We start from the raw sequence: 17,467 nt of genomic DNA, 5'->3' as shown, positions 1-17,467 counted from the left end.
TCCATAGCGATGGATTTTCTTTCCTTTGGCTAAGTGTGGAAAACCCTTCCTTCTGCTTTGTTCCTAATTTCAGGATTGTTGAACTTATATAAGAGAAACCTGAGACTATTAACTTAAAACTCACAAAAGTGTCAAAATGATGTAGTTTTGGTGTGTGGAAGTCTAATCCAAACCTTATCTAGTGTCCAAAGGTCCTTTAACTGGTATTCCTTTTGGGGGCTTCTTGCTGCTTTTTTCTTATCTCTACTATTGTCTGTCCCATTCTGTAAGTTTAATGAATAAAGGCTTCAAACAACAGAGAGATATAGATAAAATTACCTTAGGTCTTCTGGGAACCGTTAGCACCTTCTAGAACATCCTTTTGAATTTCATGTTTATTTACATGAACAATTCATTAAAGCATACTGTAAACTAGAATGTGTATTCAAGTGTCAGAGCTCTGCCTCGGAGACATGCTGCACTGGTCCTAGAGTAATCTTTTTTCTCTCTGTCCTCACTTAACCCCTGAATTTGAAAACAAAAAATGTTTTCTTCTCTATCCCAACCTAAAGGCTTTTCCCCTTGGATGTCTGGCTGCTCTCTACTGACCTTACGTTCATTGCTTTCACCTCTGGCGAGGCCTTTTTTCTGTCTCTAGGACTCTGGAGGCCCATCTCTCTGCCCCACTTGGCTTCTCTAAGTCTTTTGGCCAGTTGACTGTTGGGGCTGATTTCTTCCTTTGGTCTAAAACTTGGCTGGAGTCTCCAGACTTCCAGGTGGCCAGTAGACCTTTGGCTGTAGCTCATTTTCTCTTGGCATCTCTTGCATCAGCTCCTGGTAGATGTGAATTTCTTACTTTTTTTTTTTTTTTTTTAATTTTTAAACTTGGTGGTCTCTTTTAGGCCTGCCCTATACATGCCTGTCTTTTCTGAGGGAGTATACTATAGAGAACTAGAACATTTATAACGGGATCGCTGACAGAAGCTGCACCCAATAGATAATCAGGCATTTGGTGTAGAAAATCCACTCTGCTTGCTTCCCTAGATTCTCTTACTACTCAGTTGAGCTAACTGTTCTACGTCCAGAGTCATCTTGTTAGGTTTATGCTACCAAAGTTCTTTATACTTACAGTAAAAATATCACTGGTGATTTTTACCAAAGCAAGTGAAGGATCTGTCCTTTACATCAGTCTGCTATATCCCAACACTGATATCTTAAAGTCCTATTTTTAGCTTATTAATTGAAGTGCATTTGGTTTTTCTCTAAATTCTTTGGTTTGCAAAGCAAACATTGCTCACCCTCAGTGTTCATGAATTAAAAGTGGAACCTCTGCACTTAAATCATATTCTAATATGATTTTAAAATAGTTTTAAATAACTAGATACTAAACTGTCTAATTTAAATGCAGGCTAAGGGGAAATCCCTGGGGGTTTGGTTCTATATGGTGTATGTGTGCCTTAGTTCTTTGTACCTAGTCTTTGGAGCTTTGTCTGAGTGTGTGGGCTGGAATGACTTGCTGCTTTTTTTGATATCTTAGGATAAACTGAAGGCTTTCCTAGCAAGGTGGGAGAAAGGAGGGAGGCGTTTTATTACCGGAGCTCTACTCACCCTCCACCAGAGGCGTCTTATCAGTGCCTAGAAGTACAGCTGTTTGTAGGGAACCTCAAGGGAAAATCTGGTCATTTTCACAGTAGAGCCTCAAAGAGGAGCAGTGATCACCAGGAATGAGTGGCAAAGTCTCTGGCCCGAAGTTCCTCATTTCCAGCCAGAACTCATTCTCTCTGGTGTGACTCCTGCTCTGGGCTTGTTAACAGACTTACCTGGTTGAAAGACTAGGCCATCAGCTTCCTTGTATGGGATTTTCAGTGAGGCTGCCTTAGTGCATTTAGCTTGTGTTGTAGAGTACTAGCAGAGCAGTAATTTTAGGACTAGAATAGGCTGCTGTACTTGTTTCTTTTCCAGGGGCTTCCTAGAATCTGTTGGGGTTGTTGCTATTTATCTTTTTTTTTCTTTTAAGTTTTTAATTTTTAAGTTAATTATTTTTTTACCCTTTTAAATTTATGTTTGTTTTGATTTTTAAAGTTTTCACCCTTTTTGTGTTATATTTCATGATCAGTGTAGCAGGTCAAGGTGATTAAGGGGCAGCGTGTCCAGAAGCATGGTGACAGACTCTTAGTGCTTGCTGTCTTGGGGTTTGGGTTTATGCTACCAGCAGCCTAAGGAGGAGGAAGATCATTTCTCAATGATTTGGTGTGAACAGGGCTGCTCCTGGCAACTTCTATGATTGCTACTCTTATTTGTAGACTTTTTTTGGTGTGGTATTTTAAAATAAAACCATATGGAAACCAAATAAAGAGAATTAGCTGTCTTTAATTCTCTTGCATTTTTTCTGTCCTGAATTTATAAAGTTAGCCTTAATGTTTCCTTTTCCTTTTTTTTTTTTTTTAAGATTTTATTTATTTATTCATGAGAGACACACACACAGAGAGAGAGAGAGAGAGAGGCAGAGACACAGGCAGAGGGAGAAGCAGGCTCCATGGAGGGAGCCCGATGTGGGACTTGATCCCGGGTTTCCAGGATCATGCCCTGGGCTGAAGGCGGCGCTAAACCACAGAGCCACCAGGGCTGCCCGCCTTAATGTTTTCTTGTCCTGCTTTTGTAGCCATCATTTTGTGTTTGTGTGAACAGTGTGAGCCCTAAAGAAATATAGCTGGTACCCCAGAGGAAACAGGTTAACAATTAGCCATCATTTATAAGGTGAAATGTTTGTTTGTTTGTTTGTTTATTTATTTATTTAGAAATGATACTTTTGTAACTGTATGTCTATACTTGGGTTAAGTAAGAACTTTTCTTTCTTTTTTCTTTCTTTGAGGAGGGAGGGACAGAGGGATGGGGGTGACAGAGTCCATGCCCAGTGCAGAGCCTGATGTAGGGCTTGATCTCACAACCCTGAGATCATGACCTGAGCCAAATCAAGAATTGGATGCTTAACTGCCTTAGCCACCCAGGCACCCCAGGTTAAGTAAGAACTTTAACAAGCGAAAGTTTTTCTGCCTAAATAAGTGCCCATAGGCTATTGGATTGTAGATGGCTGAACACACTGTCCATGCTCATGGTCACCTCAGAGTCAGAAAAATGTTATATGGTCTGTCCTTTCTATCTTGAAGACACAGTTGGATTTTTTTAGTTGGTTTTGGCATTATTCACATGATATGGAGAGATATGTGTTTAAAAAACTAGTGAGACAGCCCAGCCTTGTGTTGGTTTCTTGTCTTTTCATAGCCTTCTTTTGTTGCTATTTAACTTTTCCAGAGGAGCTTCTTGATAACTTTGCCCAGCAAATAGGAGCCTGGAGACTCTGCCTGTACTTCCTCTCCAGCACTAGAAATGACTATGTCATGATGTACAGTTTAACGGTGTTTGAGGTAAGTTGTCAGATGACTTTCTGCTGTTTGGAGAAGTATTTTGTGGTCACAGTGCTGGGTTATTGTCACTAGACTTTAGCTTCAATGTGTAGAAGGCTGGGAAACAGTGGTAGCTCTGCTCACTGCCTCTTTCAATATGTCTGCTGTTCTGGGGCAGCTTTCTGTCTCTGACCTGAGAAAGGTGAGATAGGGCTGGGTCAGTAGGTGGGTTTTTTGCTGTAACATGTAACTTTTCCTTCCATGTTATCATTTTAAATAGAAAGATAATGAAAGAAAAACAGTTTGGGAGGAGAGAGATGGTACCCATAATACTGTTATCTCAACCACAGACATTTTCATTTATTTCAGCTCTCTGCCAATTTTTGTCTTTCAATTCACATCTCTTTTTTTTAAAGCCTAATTACAATCATATCACTCATGCCACCAAATGATTATACCATTATTCACCAAGTCATTCTCCTCTATTTTTGAACATTAAAATTGTTTTTTCATTTTTTGGTGGCCATTAGAAACAGTAGTGTTGTAGTATAGAAAGTTTTTGCCCATTGTAGCCTTTTGTTTCTGGGAAATTATTTAGCAGATCTTTCTAGCAATGAGATTGTTATATCACAGGGTTTGAATATTCCTAGTACTCTTATTGCCAAATTGCCCTAAACCTTTGTTTAAAAGCAGAGTTTTTTGTTTGAGATGATATAGCTAATCATTGGATGAAGACCAGTTATTTTTGTGTCTACATGGTTAACTAAAAAGATGTATATTTGTTTTTCAGAATCTGATTAATAAAATGTGGCTTGGGGTCCCCTCTCAAGATAAGATGGAAATCCGTAGCTGCCTGCCCAAACTCCTTTTGGCTCACCACAAAACCTTACCTTACTTTATCCGGAACAAGCTCTGCAAAGTTATTGTTGATATTGGCCGTCAAGATTGGCCCATGTTCTACCATGACTTTTTTACAAACATTTTACAGGTAAGGATATACCTAAGGAAACCTCATCTCATAAATTGTTTGTTTGTAGAAGTGATTATTTCCTTGTCTTGAAGAAGAGTTTTAAGATTAGCATTTTGGAACCATAGGAGCGAGTTCATTGTAGGATAAATGATCTCATTCGCTTAACTTTGCATTCTTGACACATGTTGTACCTTTGTGCAGTGGTGAAAGAGGAGGGAGAAACCCAATCACTTTGTTAACCTCCAGTGAGGTTTTGTTCAGCAGAGATTTGAAAGCCTGTTAGGTACTGTGCCAGGTGTTGGGGTACAAGGATGAGACCTCTAATAGTTATAATTTTGTGGGGGGCTAGCTGTGCAAACAATAATTATCCAGCACTGTGGTAATTACTGTGTGGAAGTGTGTTTGGAGTGCATTTAGCTTCCAGGAGCTGAGGTATTTTCAGTATTGTTGGGTGAGATGTGAGGTGGTGGGGTGCTGGAGTAAGTGGCCAGGTTGTGATGGGCCGGGGCCAGACCAGGCAGGGCCTTGCTTTTACATGGGGGCTTCAGTTTGTAATTCATAGTCCTTCTTTGGGAGTGAATGAAAAGTGTGTAGAACACTTGGCCACATTGTTGTGTTGGAAAGACAGCGATGGAACATTGAGGGTTGCAGAGGGGCAAGGCTGGTGCCCTGAGGCTGCTGTTGAAGTGTGAGTGAGACAAGGAGGACCTGGCCCAGAGACCTTGCTGGTGGATGGAGGTGGGGCACTTATGAGCCTAAGTCAAGAGCCTTTGGTCAGTGACTGAGTGGTAGGGGTGAAGGAAGGGAGGTTTCTGGCTCAGATGGCCAAATTTCCAGGCCAGGGGTTGATGGAGGAGGAAATGGATTTGGTTGGAAGATGGGGAATTCAGTTTGGCAGAGTATGCATTCAAGATTTGTGTGTTCTGCTGTGTATATCTAGTGAGACGTTGGGAGCTATGAATCTGGGGCCCAGGAAAGAGATCTAGCCGCAGGTCAGGATTTGGATGTCATTAGAGTGAAGGTGGGACTTTAAAGCCAGCCAGGAGATGCTGTTATTCATTTGAATCCTGTGATGAAGTTAAAAACATTTTTATATTACTGAGTTAGTCATGGGTATGCAGGAAATAGGTATTACATACAGTTCATAGGAGTAAAATTCTCTGAAAATCGGTATCTCAGTGACTGTAGGTTGAGGATTTTCTAGAACAGTACCATTTTCTAACCTTCTGTCTGCTCTCCCGACAAAGCATTTGAATGATGGGCCGCTGAAAAAAAAATACAGCATCCTTATAGCTTCTCCCAAATTGCCTCAAAGTGGCACAAAAATTCTTCATTCAGTTTTTTTTTTTTTTTTCTCTGTATAGCGATCCATTTATCTAGGGATTTGTTGGACTGATACTGCAAAGGAGATTCATTCATTTATTCAGTAAGGTATTTGTTGAATACCAGCCATGTCCAAACCAAACATGTGGTGGGGATATGATAATGAAACAAAAACAGCGTCCTTGCCTTTGTGGAGCTTCTGATCTCAAAGGGCAGACATCCATAAACAGTAAGCAAAAAGTTTATAGGTAGTTATAAGTATGATGAAGAAAATTAAATCCAGAGTAGGGAGAAGGGAATGTCAGGGGTTGTTATGTAGATGGGATGATGATAGAAGGCTTTTTTGGAGGGGCAGCCATTTGAGCAGAAACCTAGGTAGAAGTGATGGAGTGAGCCATGTGGGTATCTAGGGGAACAGTATTTGAGGCAGAGGGACTAGCAAGTACAAAAACTCTGAGGAATGGCAAGGAGGCTAGCAAGCCTAGAGTGGTAGGACATGAGGTGAGAGGTTTTACTGGCTTTCTCTGACACTCTTGCCTTCACTCCAAGATGAGGACAGTTGTGGTAACTTTCCACGGCCCCCCCGGAGGGAGAATGCATTCCCTGGGTTGGTTAGTGGCATGCCCTGTGAGAAGAAGCAGTGGCATGTGAGCTGGACATGCACTGTCCTACCAGTAGCCAGGTGAGGAGGAGAACAGACGATTCCTGTCTACTCTTGAAGTATAATTCATAGTAACAAATATCAGTTTGGAGTAGCATTTTTAGGTGAAGTGCTCATGGAGGTTTAAAAAGGCTAGTTTTCTTCCTCTGTTCTCCACGACTTCCCTCTTTCCACCCTTCAAAAGTGACTCCATTTACCTCATGCAACTCTGACTTTGAAACACCCCATCGTGGCAAGAGCACTGGAGGGAACAAGTGGGTTTGGGATTTGCATCCAGTTTTGTCACAAATCATCTTTGATTTTAGCAACACCTGCCAATTATTGGAGCCTCCATTTCCTTCTTTGTGAAACAAGAGGATTGGACTAAGTGATCTCTAAAATCCTTCAGTTGTGTTATTCTCTGCTTCTCATTTATTCATGAGAACCAATCAGTGGCATGAAAGCCATGTCAACAGTAAAGGTGCTCAGTTCTAACATTTCTGATAATGATAAAGTGAGCTTTTCTTTAGGTAGTGATAAATAAGAACAAACAGTTCTAGAGTCAACCTCACCTTCCTACAATGCTTGTTTTTTGTTTGTTTGTTTTGTTTTGTTTTTTAAATAGGCTCCATGCCCATTGTGGAGCACAATGTGGGGCTTGAACTCATGGCCCTGAGATCAAGACCTGAGCTGAAACCAAGTGTCGGATGCTAAACTGACTGAGCCACCCAGGTGCCCCCATCATACAGTCCTTTGAATAAGCCATCTGAAAGGTTTTTTTTCTGGCTCAGTTTCATCATGGCCTGCTTGCTGTCTGGGGTGCATAGTTGTTTGTTTTCATTTTTAACTCTGTGATGGTTGGTTGGTCGTCTATCCAGTTTCTGCCATCAATGTGGTGACCACCATAACAGGCAAGAGAGGAGCTGATTCAGGGCCCCAGAAGGATACTTGCTGCTTTGTGTGTTTGTTCTACCCTTTGTAGCCACTAGAGAAGGAAGTAGTTGAAGTTGAAATTGACCTCTGCGCCCACCTCCCCCCAAACACTAGCCCAAACGTCACACCTTTCAGGAGTCTATTACTCAGATTCCGGAAATCTGCTGAGCTGGACCTGTGATCACATTGTGCCTGGGACCAGATAATGAAGGGTCAAGCAGCATAGAAAGAATTGCCATTTCTTTTCTAATACAGTGGTATAATAAAAATTATTGAACCTTTTAAGAAGCTCACACTAAGAACCTGAACTTCAACCTAAAAGTGCTTATTCTCTGTTAAAGTAAATTGCAGAGAATTACCTGTAGTATGAGCTGAAATTATATATGTGATGATGGTGAAGGGAAACACCATTTTACTAACAAGCTGGACACAAAGCTAGTGAGAAAAAATATTTGATCAGGCTGCTCTTTCAGGTAAAGAATAACTTTCATATTTTGTTTTTTTTTTTTTTAACCTGGCTGCCTCCCTTTTTCCAAATGATGCGAGACTGGAGGGCTTTCGGCTGCACTTCCTATGGTGTAGGAATTTTTTACTTCCGGGAGCATGGAACATTTCTTATCTACAGGAAAATGTATTGCCAAATGGAATATTTGGTAATACAAGACATTCCTAGCTGAGGGATGCCTGGGTGGCTCGGTGGTTCAGTGTCTGCCTTCGGCTCAGGGCGTGTTCCTGGAGTTCCAGGATCGTGTCCTGCATCGGGTTCCCTGCATGGAGCCCTCTTCTCCCTCTGCCTGTGTCTCTGCCTCTCTCTCTGTGTCTCATGAATAAATAAATAAAATCTTAAAAAAAAAAAAAAAGAAAAAAGAAAAAAACCTCAAGGCATTCCCAACTGAGAGAGTAAGAATGAGGGCTTTGGGGGAAAATAGTGACAAAAGACATAAAGGGGAAAGTCAGAAATGCAAGGGGTGGGGGAGTAATAAAAAAGTTTTATAAGTTTATTTTTTCAAAAATTTTATAAAATGTTTATTTATTCATGAGGTAGAGAGAGAGAGAGACAGAGAGAGAGAGAGAGGCAGAGACACAGGCAGAGGGAGAAGCAGGCTTCATGCAGGGAGCCCAATGTGGAACTCCATCCCAGGTCTCCAGGATCAGGCCCTGGGCTGAAGGCGGTGCTAAACTGCTGAGCCACCTGGACTGCCCGATTTTTCCAAATTTTTATTTATTTATTTATTTATTTATTTATTTATTTATTTATTTATTTATTTATTTATAATTTTTATTTATTTATGATAGTCACAGAGAGAGAGAGGTGCAGAGACACAGGCAGAGGGAGAAGCAGGCTCCATGCACCGGGAGCCCGATGTGGGATTCGATCCCAGGTCTCCAGGATCGCGCCCTGGGCCAAAGGCAGGCGCCAAACCGCTGCGCCACCCAGGGATCCCTCCAAATTTTTATTTAAATCGTAGTTAGTGAACATACTGTGCGATACTGGTTTGAGGAGTAGAATTCAGTGGTTCATCACTTACATACAACACCCAGTGCTCATCCCAGCAAGCACCCTCCTCAACACCTGTTGCCCTCAGAAATATTTTAAAGTACAAATTGATAACCCACAGACCTCTGGGTGGAAGGAGATGTTTCTGAAGCCTCAGTTCTTTATTCTGTAAAGAAAAGCTGCTGCAGGGATTTCCTGTTCCTCCCCTCCTGCATTTTTTCAAGTTGTTAGAAGTAGCCCAAACTTGTGCAAAATGAAGGAAAGCTTGTGGAGGGTGTATTTGAAGTGGTAGCCTTTAAGAGAATTGACATAATAGCATTTTCAACACGCCATTACTGGCCACTGTTTTTACATCGTGCTACTCCCAAAGGCAGTTGAATTTTTCCTGAGTTCCCACCATTGAAGGCATTTCCTGCTCTTTGGGATGAGCTTTCCCTTCATCTGCAATGGGGAGAGCTGCTTTCAAGGGAAGGGCAAGTGCCCTGTACTGCTGGAAGCGGTGAAAGATATTCTGTCTGGCTGCAGTTCCTGGCACCCTCCTGTTCCCTCATTTTGTGGATTGAATAAGCAAATGGCTCATCTGTATCTGAGAATGAACTACATTTAAAGTTAATTATAAGCGAAGAAGATGGTCAGGTGTCTGTCTCTTCAGTTGTGTGCCCTCACATAGATTGTAGCCTATAACACAACAATTTTAGTGGCAACTTGCTTTTACCATTTCTGGAAACTAACCGAATTGAATAGTAATTGAATTTTGTGAAATCGATTAGAAAGCTCAAAGTAGTGTTATGGTGTTGAAAGTGTACCTTTCTCTTTGTCTTGCTTAAGGAAACTATTACAGCATAGTGGATATTGCAGGTGATAGAGTAAACTAAAATATGCTATGTCGGTGTTGGCAAAATCATAGCCATGTTCTTGGGGTATGCATGTTTCTGTTCTGCTACGTGTTTAATCTCAAACTTTCATAAAGCCTGTAAAGCATAGAAATGTAAAATTGATTTAACACCGGAATGTTGAAAAGATGTCATAAACTGGTTCACCCATTTCTCTGTGGCTAATACATAGATCGGGGCAGAGTGACCAAGGCTCTATTAGCAATGTAGATGTGTAAAAAAACTGTCACGTTAGATGTAAAAGAGCGTTGTGTTCACGGTTAGAATTTTGTCCTTAGAATAAGATGAGAATATACTTTGAATGGTTAAAAAGTTACATAAATGGACTATAGAGTCCTGAGTGATGTGTGGCCCGCTCCTGTGAGATTAAACGCGTGGAGGGACTTGGAGGGCTAATGTTCCTCTGTCTTCCTTGTATCTTTGTCAGCCTGACGGCCTTGCTCAGAACTTCCTTTTCCCCGCAGTTGATCCAGTCCCCTGTAACCACCCCCCTTGGGCTGATCATGTTGAAGACGACTTCGGAAGAGCTGGCTTGTCCCCGAGAGGACCTCAGCGTGGCTCGGAAGGAGGAGCTGCGGAAGTTGCTGCTGGACCAGGTGCAGACTGTGCTTGGGCTGCTGACAGGTGAGCATTGTGGTGCTGGCAAGGGGTGTAGGTGTGGGGAGCCATTTCAGGCTCATTTTGAGCAGCCATTTCAGTTGGACCAGGACAGAACTGAAAACCAGCAAGAGTGTGGCCTGTACTGTGTGCAGTGGGCGCAGTGTCCAACACTTTCTGAAGTGCCCTGCGAAAGTGCTTGTCACCAACTTCCTTTACTGTCTATCTGGATTGGGCCATCCTGTGACTGTGATGAATGAGGTATAGGTCAGACCACAGGGGTGGGATTGAAATGCTCAGCACTGCATTCTTATTACGGTGGGTGGCAAACACCTTATTGAAAATCATTTGACTTTAAGATCAGGAGAAGTTGGAGGAGGGGAAGATGGGAAATGTGTAAATTCTGTGCAGGGAAGCAAGATCAAGTGTTGAATCAGCACCCTGTGCACTAGGTTGTAGTTGTAAGTAGCATTTTCTTCGTCATCTTGTCTGTTTTATCAGAGCCTCATGACGCCATGTGGGGAGTAAGAAACAGAAAGCAAAAGTAAACCACAGAATGAGACAGGAAGGTGCGGTGAGGACCAAATGCTTTGGCCCAGCAGGGCCTCGCTGCTTGTGAGGAGGAGGCACAGGTGCAGCTCTGGTCCTGGCACCCTTGAGGTGCAGAGGGCCTGGGCCTGCTGCTTGAGGGGATTGCTGTATTGAAAAAAGTCTTTTTGTCTCCAGCTCCTCTGCCTGGCTTTCCTCTTGGGTGTCTAGGAACTTTTTTCTTTCGTAGGGTTACAGAAGTGCTTGGCATGCAGTGGGCACTTAAATCAGTGAAGAATGCTTGATCAAAGTGAACTTGTCATTTGCTCTCTGTTCTTCCCCACATCCCCAGGGGAAACCCATACCTCAGAGCAGTTATTCATTCACGGCACATTTATTGATGTCCCCAACCAGAGGCTTACATTTCTGTAGTCACGGACTATGTCTGATACTTCTGTATCCTGCTATGTGGACATTAAAATGTATTAAATTGCGATTAGTTTACATAGCATAAAATCCACCATTTTACAGTGTTACAACTTGGTGGTTTTTAATATATTCTCCAAAGTGAATGCAGAATGATCATACCATCTAATTCCAGAACATTTTCCTTACTGCCCTTCCCTCTTGAGCCCCTGGCAACCACTAATCTGTCTCTCTATGGATTTTCTTATTTGGCCTTTTCATAAAAAGAAATCATACAGTATGTGGCCTTTTGTGTCTGGCTTCCTTTTCTTAGTGTGATACTTCAAGGTTCATCTTCATTATACTATTAAATATTTTGAAAACACAGTATTTTCAAAAGCTTTTACGATCCATCATCTTATGTGGTAGGTTCTGTAAAGAGACACAGAGGAGAATAAAACAGTCTCTGCCTCTAGGTTGGGGTACTTTAGTAGGGGAGAAAGACAGCTCAAACCAGTGTGTTAAGAGTTCTAGTCGAAGCGTGTTTTACTCACAGGCAGAACTGAACAGACAAGATTTCTGGGAACGATGACAGGTGGGTAGAGCTCTGAGGGGTAGTTAGTAGCAGTGAGTCTGGCAGGAGTAGAAGGAGGAGAGGAGGTCAGAGGTTGATGTGGAAGGAGTAGCACCTAGGTTGGCATGTGCAGCCTTGTGTGGGGATGTGGGCAAGGCCAGATGGGCCAGCAGAGGCCTGAGGCTGAGATCGTGTGGGCTGGTGCTGTGGGCTAGGGGAGGAGCATAAGAGGAATAGTGGTGAGTTTGTGGGGGAAGATAAATTGAGTTTAGAACATCCAAGTGGTGTTGTCCAGGAATGTCCAGGTGGACATACAGTAGAGAGAGAGATGTTTAAATACTGATGTTTGATCAGGGATATCATTTTTCTAAATCTGATTTTCATAGGTTAGACTTTGTTTCTTTCTTAAACTCAGTTTCTCCTTTCTTGATAGGTATCTTGGAGACTGTCTGGGACAAACACAGTGTCACTGCTGCCACCCCACCACCATCCCCGACCTCAGGAGAAAGTGGTATGGTCTGCCCACCACATATGATGTTCCTCTTTTTAAATGCAGTTTGGGGTCTTGATGGGGTAGCAATTGCTTATCTATGTCAGATACATGTGCTGATTCTTCCTTAATCTATTTTTGGTCTTTCTGCCCATGTTTTCTGAGGAGCTAGCTCTGCTTAGTTCTTCGTAAGTACTTGTACTTTCTAATACACTTTGAGCAATGTATACTATTTCTTCCTTATCCATCCGAAAGATGGCACCTTTGATCTGTCATCCACCTCCATTCCCTTCAGTTTACAACCGTTGTTGTCCCTTCTGGTTGGTTTTTTGCTTTTTCTCAGATTTCGTGGCTGTATTGCTCATGCTGGGGTTGGCATGCACCCATGGGCTTGACAGGTCTGCTGTTCAGTTACGCAGGGGTCAAGGTTGCAGGGGCTGGTTAGTTTCCTGAAGGGGTGTGGGCAGGGGGAGGAAGAGGATGTGTTTAGTGCTTGCTTCCCTACTGGGCTGGGGGAAGATGGGATCAGTGTGCAGTAATCAGCATTGACTTTATATCTGTTCAGAATAATAAAGTATGGGCACATTTGCAGTGTCACTAAGTAGTTTACTGGTGGTTAATTATTCAGTTATATTAATACCTTTTTTAAAAGTCCAAGTGCAGTTTGCCTAAAAATGGCTGCTTTCAAGGATAGATAGAAAGAGGAAATTGTGTCTGAGCAGAAACTTTTAGTTTCCAAATGCTTGTGTTTACACTGAATGATCACAAATGCTTTTCAAGTAGAGTACATCCTGTGAATTGCACACATTTCTTCCTCTACTGTAAATATTGGTATGGCTAATGAGAAAGATTTCCCCATCTTTCTCCTTTACCCTAGCAAACAGGCTGTTGAAATCAGACATTTCCAACCCTGAGCTGTTTCATGTAGCCTGTTGTTGTTAATAAGTGGAAGTTGAAATTCTTGCAGAGCTACTGTAGGGCTGAAAATATAGCATGACATTTTAGGGACGGCTCATAGTATACTAATTTATTCCAAATTCCATTTATCATAGTTGGTTTAAAAGCTATTAGAGAGTCATTTGTCATACTTGTTAGATTAAACACTTATTACAGAGCTTGAGAGTGTGTCAAAAATCAACAGGGATTTGAACTTTATTTGTACTTGGTGGCAGACTTTCATTTTCAACGTGAATATTTGAGATGACTTAGCAGATTTATATTTTGCAATATTTGATGTTTAAAGAAAAAAATTGCAAATGAGGTTGAGCTTTGATTTTTTTTTTTTTTTTTAATTGAGTGTACGCTTTTGAATCTTCTGCAGTTTGGCTGGTCTTAAAATGTGTCATTTCATTTAAATTATAGTTTACAAAAAGATTAGTTCTTTTGAATTGGATTTGGTTTTAGGTAGGTGAATACTGACTTAGCATCCAGTTCCAGTTAGCAGCAGTTTAGTAAAACTTGTTTCTCAGAGATCATTTTCCAATGCCAGAAGCTGTATGTTTTAGTTGGCTTAGTTCAGCTACATCTTCTGAATGAACTCCGTTTCTACTTTAATAGACCTATTTTCCTGGAGGCCGGGCTGGGGAATATCAGAATCAAAAATATATGCTTGCCTCCCTTCTGTGTTGCCGAGGTTTTGTTGATGAGGTGAGGTAAAATACAGTATGAACTGACTTGACATTTCCCTATAAACAAAACCTAACAGTGTGGTGCATACTTCTTGAAAATTGCCTCTTAGGCACTGTTAAAACATTTTTGAAGTCATGAATTTTAGTATTTGAGAAAAGGCAAAAAAAAAAAAAAGGAGGCTGTAGGAGGCCTAGGAAGTGAAGTAGGCTTTTAAGCTGGCATACTTCTTAAAAAACAATAGGTTTACACGTTCATGTGATATGCCTTTTTTCCCTTTATGAGAGTTGCAGGCGAAGCTGTCAGATCTTGTTCCATTATTTGGACAGTGCTGATGATTTAATATTTATTTTGATGGTTTTGCTCAACTGCCTCTGTGCACTGAAGATACCAAGTGAAGCAGTAGTAAAACTTCTAGAAGACTGTTTAGCTTTGGTGACCATAAGCTCACTGTTCTAGAGGAAAGTCATTCTGAGAAAACTTAGGGCCCAGTGAGTAAACCAGATACCCCTCCCCTCCCCCGCCCCATCCCATCCCATCCCAACCTCTAGTCCATGTCCGCCTCTCTCTGCCTGGCTGGATTTGCATGCAGCTCTCTGGCAGCCCCATGGCTTTTGGCATTTTTTTTCCCCTCATATGCTTTCTGGTAACATCGTTTTCAAAGAACAAACAAGGGCAGCCCGGGTGGCGCAGAGGTTTAGTGCCGCCTGCAGCTAAGGGTGTGATCCTGGAGACCCGGGATCGAGTTCCACATCAGGCTCCTTGCATGGAGCCTGCTTCTCCCTCTGCCTGTGTCTCTGCCTCTCTCTCTCTCTCTGTGTCTCTCATGAATAAATAAATAAAAAATCTTAAAAAAAAACAAAAAACAAAACAAAGAACAAACAAAGCCCAGGTACTGTCCCTGCATCCAGACTCTTAACAGTCTGGATGTAGAAGAAGCTCTGAAGGGCGCTTGTGGTCTGCTTCTCAGAATAGTTCCTCATATTGTTGCCTTATCTTTTAAATACGCCTCACTAGACCAAAATCCTGTGAGGTAGATGACGGTTGTATCAAACAAATGGGCTCATGGGGGGATCCCTTTGCCAGTAAGTGATGGAGCAGGGAAAGAAACCCGTCCGAGCTTAGGTGCCTGGTCTTCATCCTAAATTTGCTTTCTCGTCCTGCTTCCTCCTCCCCCTGATTTAGAGCCCTAGCTCTGCCACGTACTTAGTGTGCCATCCCTGACCGCTGGCCCTGTGGGTTGTGAAAGGCAAAGAATGGAGGACCGAGTATGGGGAAGGCGTGGCTGAGCCCTCCGTATGCTGGGGTTGGGGCTGGGGCTTCCTGCTACATTGGAGCAGCCTCAGCCCTCTTCCTTCCTCAGCCTTCTCTTGTTCTCACCTCTTTGCTTGGACAAATGAGGGGGGCAGGGAGGAAGCAGTGAAAAGAATGAAATGAGGTAAATACTGCAATTCTGAGTTCTCTCTCGTCATTCTGCAGTAAAACCTGAGACCATGGCATTCCCGTCTACAAGATGCATACTGTTGGATATGGATCTGTACATAAACGGACAATCGCAAGTTTCTAGAGTACAAGTACATCAGGGAGCTCAATCGATGGAGACCAGTTTATGCCTTCCTGTTTTCTCCTAGACTTTGCAAATTGCAGGTCTTTGTACACTTCCAAATCTTTTCGAGTATCCCCTTATCAGCTACTTGTAGGCAGATGGGACTGGGGAGGGCCACTCAATCCTGTGAGCTCATTTTCCCATTAAGGCTCCTTGAATGGAATTACTCCACATTTTGCTGAGGCCGCAGTGAAATCCCTGGTTCTCAATTGGGGTGATTTTGCCCTGCACGGGTTCTTTGGCAACATGGAGAGATATTTTGGCTAACATAACGAGTGGAGAAGGTACTACTGGCATCTGATGAGTAGAAGCCACGGATACTGCTAAATGTTCCATGATGCGCAGAACAATAAAGAATGATCCAGCCCCAAATATCAGTAGTGCTGTGGTTGAGATACTCTTGAGTTAGTAGATGTAGAACTGAATAGGAAACATGAAATTTTAATAATTAAGAAAGTAAAAAAGCCAAAGGGATCTTCGCATGAATGCTTAACACATCTGGATTGCTTCCAGGTGAGTAAATACACCAGAGTTGTCCACTACCTCTTGGCAGGGGTACGTACTGCTGCCAGAGCCTGGCCCAAGTCAGAGAACCTGAAGTCTCTCACAGGCTTTGTAAATTTGAGTTGTACCCTCTTGCACAGGTAGCTTATTTAAAGCTCTCTTAGGTTTGCATTGGAAATATTGGCAACGTGAAGCAGAGTCCCTCTGTTCTGTGGAAATTCCTTCCGCTTTGATTAAAATACAATTTTTGAAAAACTTTGTAACCTACTAAAATACTTTGGAACATTTAAAGTTGAATAAAATCATTTTCATTGAGAGCAACCTTAAAAGATTCTTGTTTTGAGGGGAAAAAAAGATAATAGGGATCATCTTATGCACTTAAATAATCTTTACCTTTGCATAATCCTGTTCAGCATTTGTCCTTTTGCCTATATCGTCCTACAGTTGCCGTCACGGTGTACATGCTGGTTTATTTAGGACTTCAGATCAAGCATATTTTTCTGCATTTGAATATTAGCTTCCTTACTGATCTCTTTTTCCTGGCTGCATGATCTTTCCAGTTGACCTGCTTTCTGGGAAGGAGCATAAACTTAGGGGCCAGGCTTGGATTTCCGTTTTAGCTCTACTTATTTATTAGCAGGGGAACGTGGGGGAAAGATTTCATCTCTCTGTGTCTTAGTTATTCTAATAGTTTGTAAATGCAGGTAATACCTGTCTTAGAGCTGTGAGCGTGAAAGGAGAATGTGTATGTAAAGTGCTTAGTGCAGCACCACGCATATAATAATAGCACATCAAATGGGAGCTGTTCATAATGTAATTATTGTTGCTTTGCTTTTCTTCGTCCCTTTAGCAATCCTATTCTGGAAAAGTTCTTCTGAACTAAAGAGTAGGGGCAACTTTTTTGTTTGTTTTCGTTTTTAAAGCCACAATTTATTTCTATTTAAAAATGTTCAAGAGACTTTAGAAAAAGGTCCAAGGGTCCAAAGATGTCCAGGTTTTTTTTTTTTTAAAGATATTTAGTTTGAGGCTTTTTTTTTTTTAAATTTTTATTTGTTTATGATAGTCACACAGAGAGAGAGAGAGAGAGAGGCAGAGACACAGGCAGAGGGAGAAGCAGGCTCCATGCACCGGGAGCCCGATGTGGGATTTGATCCCGGGTCTCCAGGATCGCGCCCTGGGCCAAAGGCAGGCGCCAAACCGCTGCACCACCCAGGGATCCCAGATGTCCAGGTTTAATAGAAGATCATACTGAGATGGTGTCTGATGGATGGTTGCTCCTTTGCTAAAGCCTCCATTTGATCCTGCTTAATTATCCACCCCCAAAATTCTTCTAGTTGGAGAGTGGAGAGTGGTGATTTCCTCTGACTCCAGCACCTTCCATAAATGGCCACTGGTCCTTGAACAATGAGAAAAGCGATACCAGAAACAGTTACTGTCATTGAATGAGAGAAAGTTGTACATACAGACTCAACTGAACAGCCACGGCAACAATTCAGA

General features: G+C 42.1%; 1 protein-coding gene across 8 annotated transcripts in view; it reads left to right on the top strand.

Moving 5' to 3' along the window:
• Positions 1-17,467, top strand: part of XPO6 (exportin 6) — a 100,316-nt gene that overhangs the window by 28,805 nt on the left and 54,044 nt on the right. For 4 of the 8 annotated variants that reach the window (XM_077907130.1, XM_077907123.1, XM_077907122.1 and 1 more), the window contains exons 3-6: positions 3,262-3,404; positions 4,174-4,371; positions 10,105-10,264; positions 12,178-12,255. In XM_077907130.1, coding sequence (XP_077763256.1) covers positions 3,262-3,404; positions 4,174-4,371; positions 10,105-10,264; positions 12,178-12,255 — 579 coding nt within the window. The remainder of the gene's footprint in view (positions 1-3,261; positions 3,405-4,173; positions 4,372-10,104; positions 10,265-12,177; positions 12,256-17,467) is intronic. The other 4 variants (XM_077907124.1, XM_077907129.1, XM_077907128.1 and 1 more) reach the window with 2 other exon arrangements.

Source organism: Canis aureus, chromosome 8 (genome assembly GCF_053574225.1).
Source record: "Canis aureus isolate CA01 chromosome 8, VMU_Caureus_v.1.0, whole genome shotgun sequence".
Taxonomy (NCBI): domain Eukaryota; kingdom Metazoa; phylum Chordata; class Mammalia; order Carnivora; family Canidae; genus Canis; species Canis aureus.
This window is presented reverse-complemented; position numbering and strand designations above follow the sequence as displayed.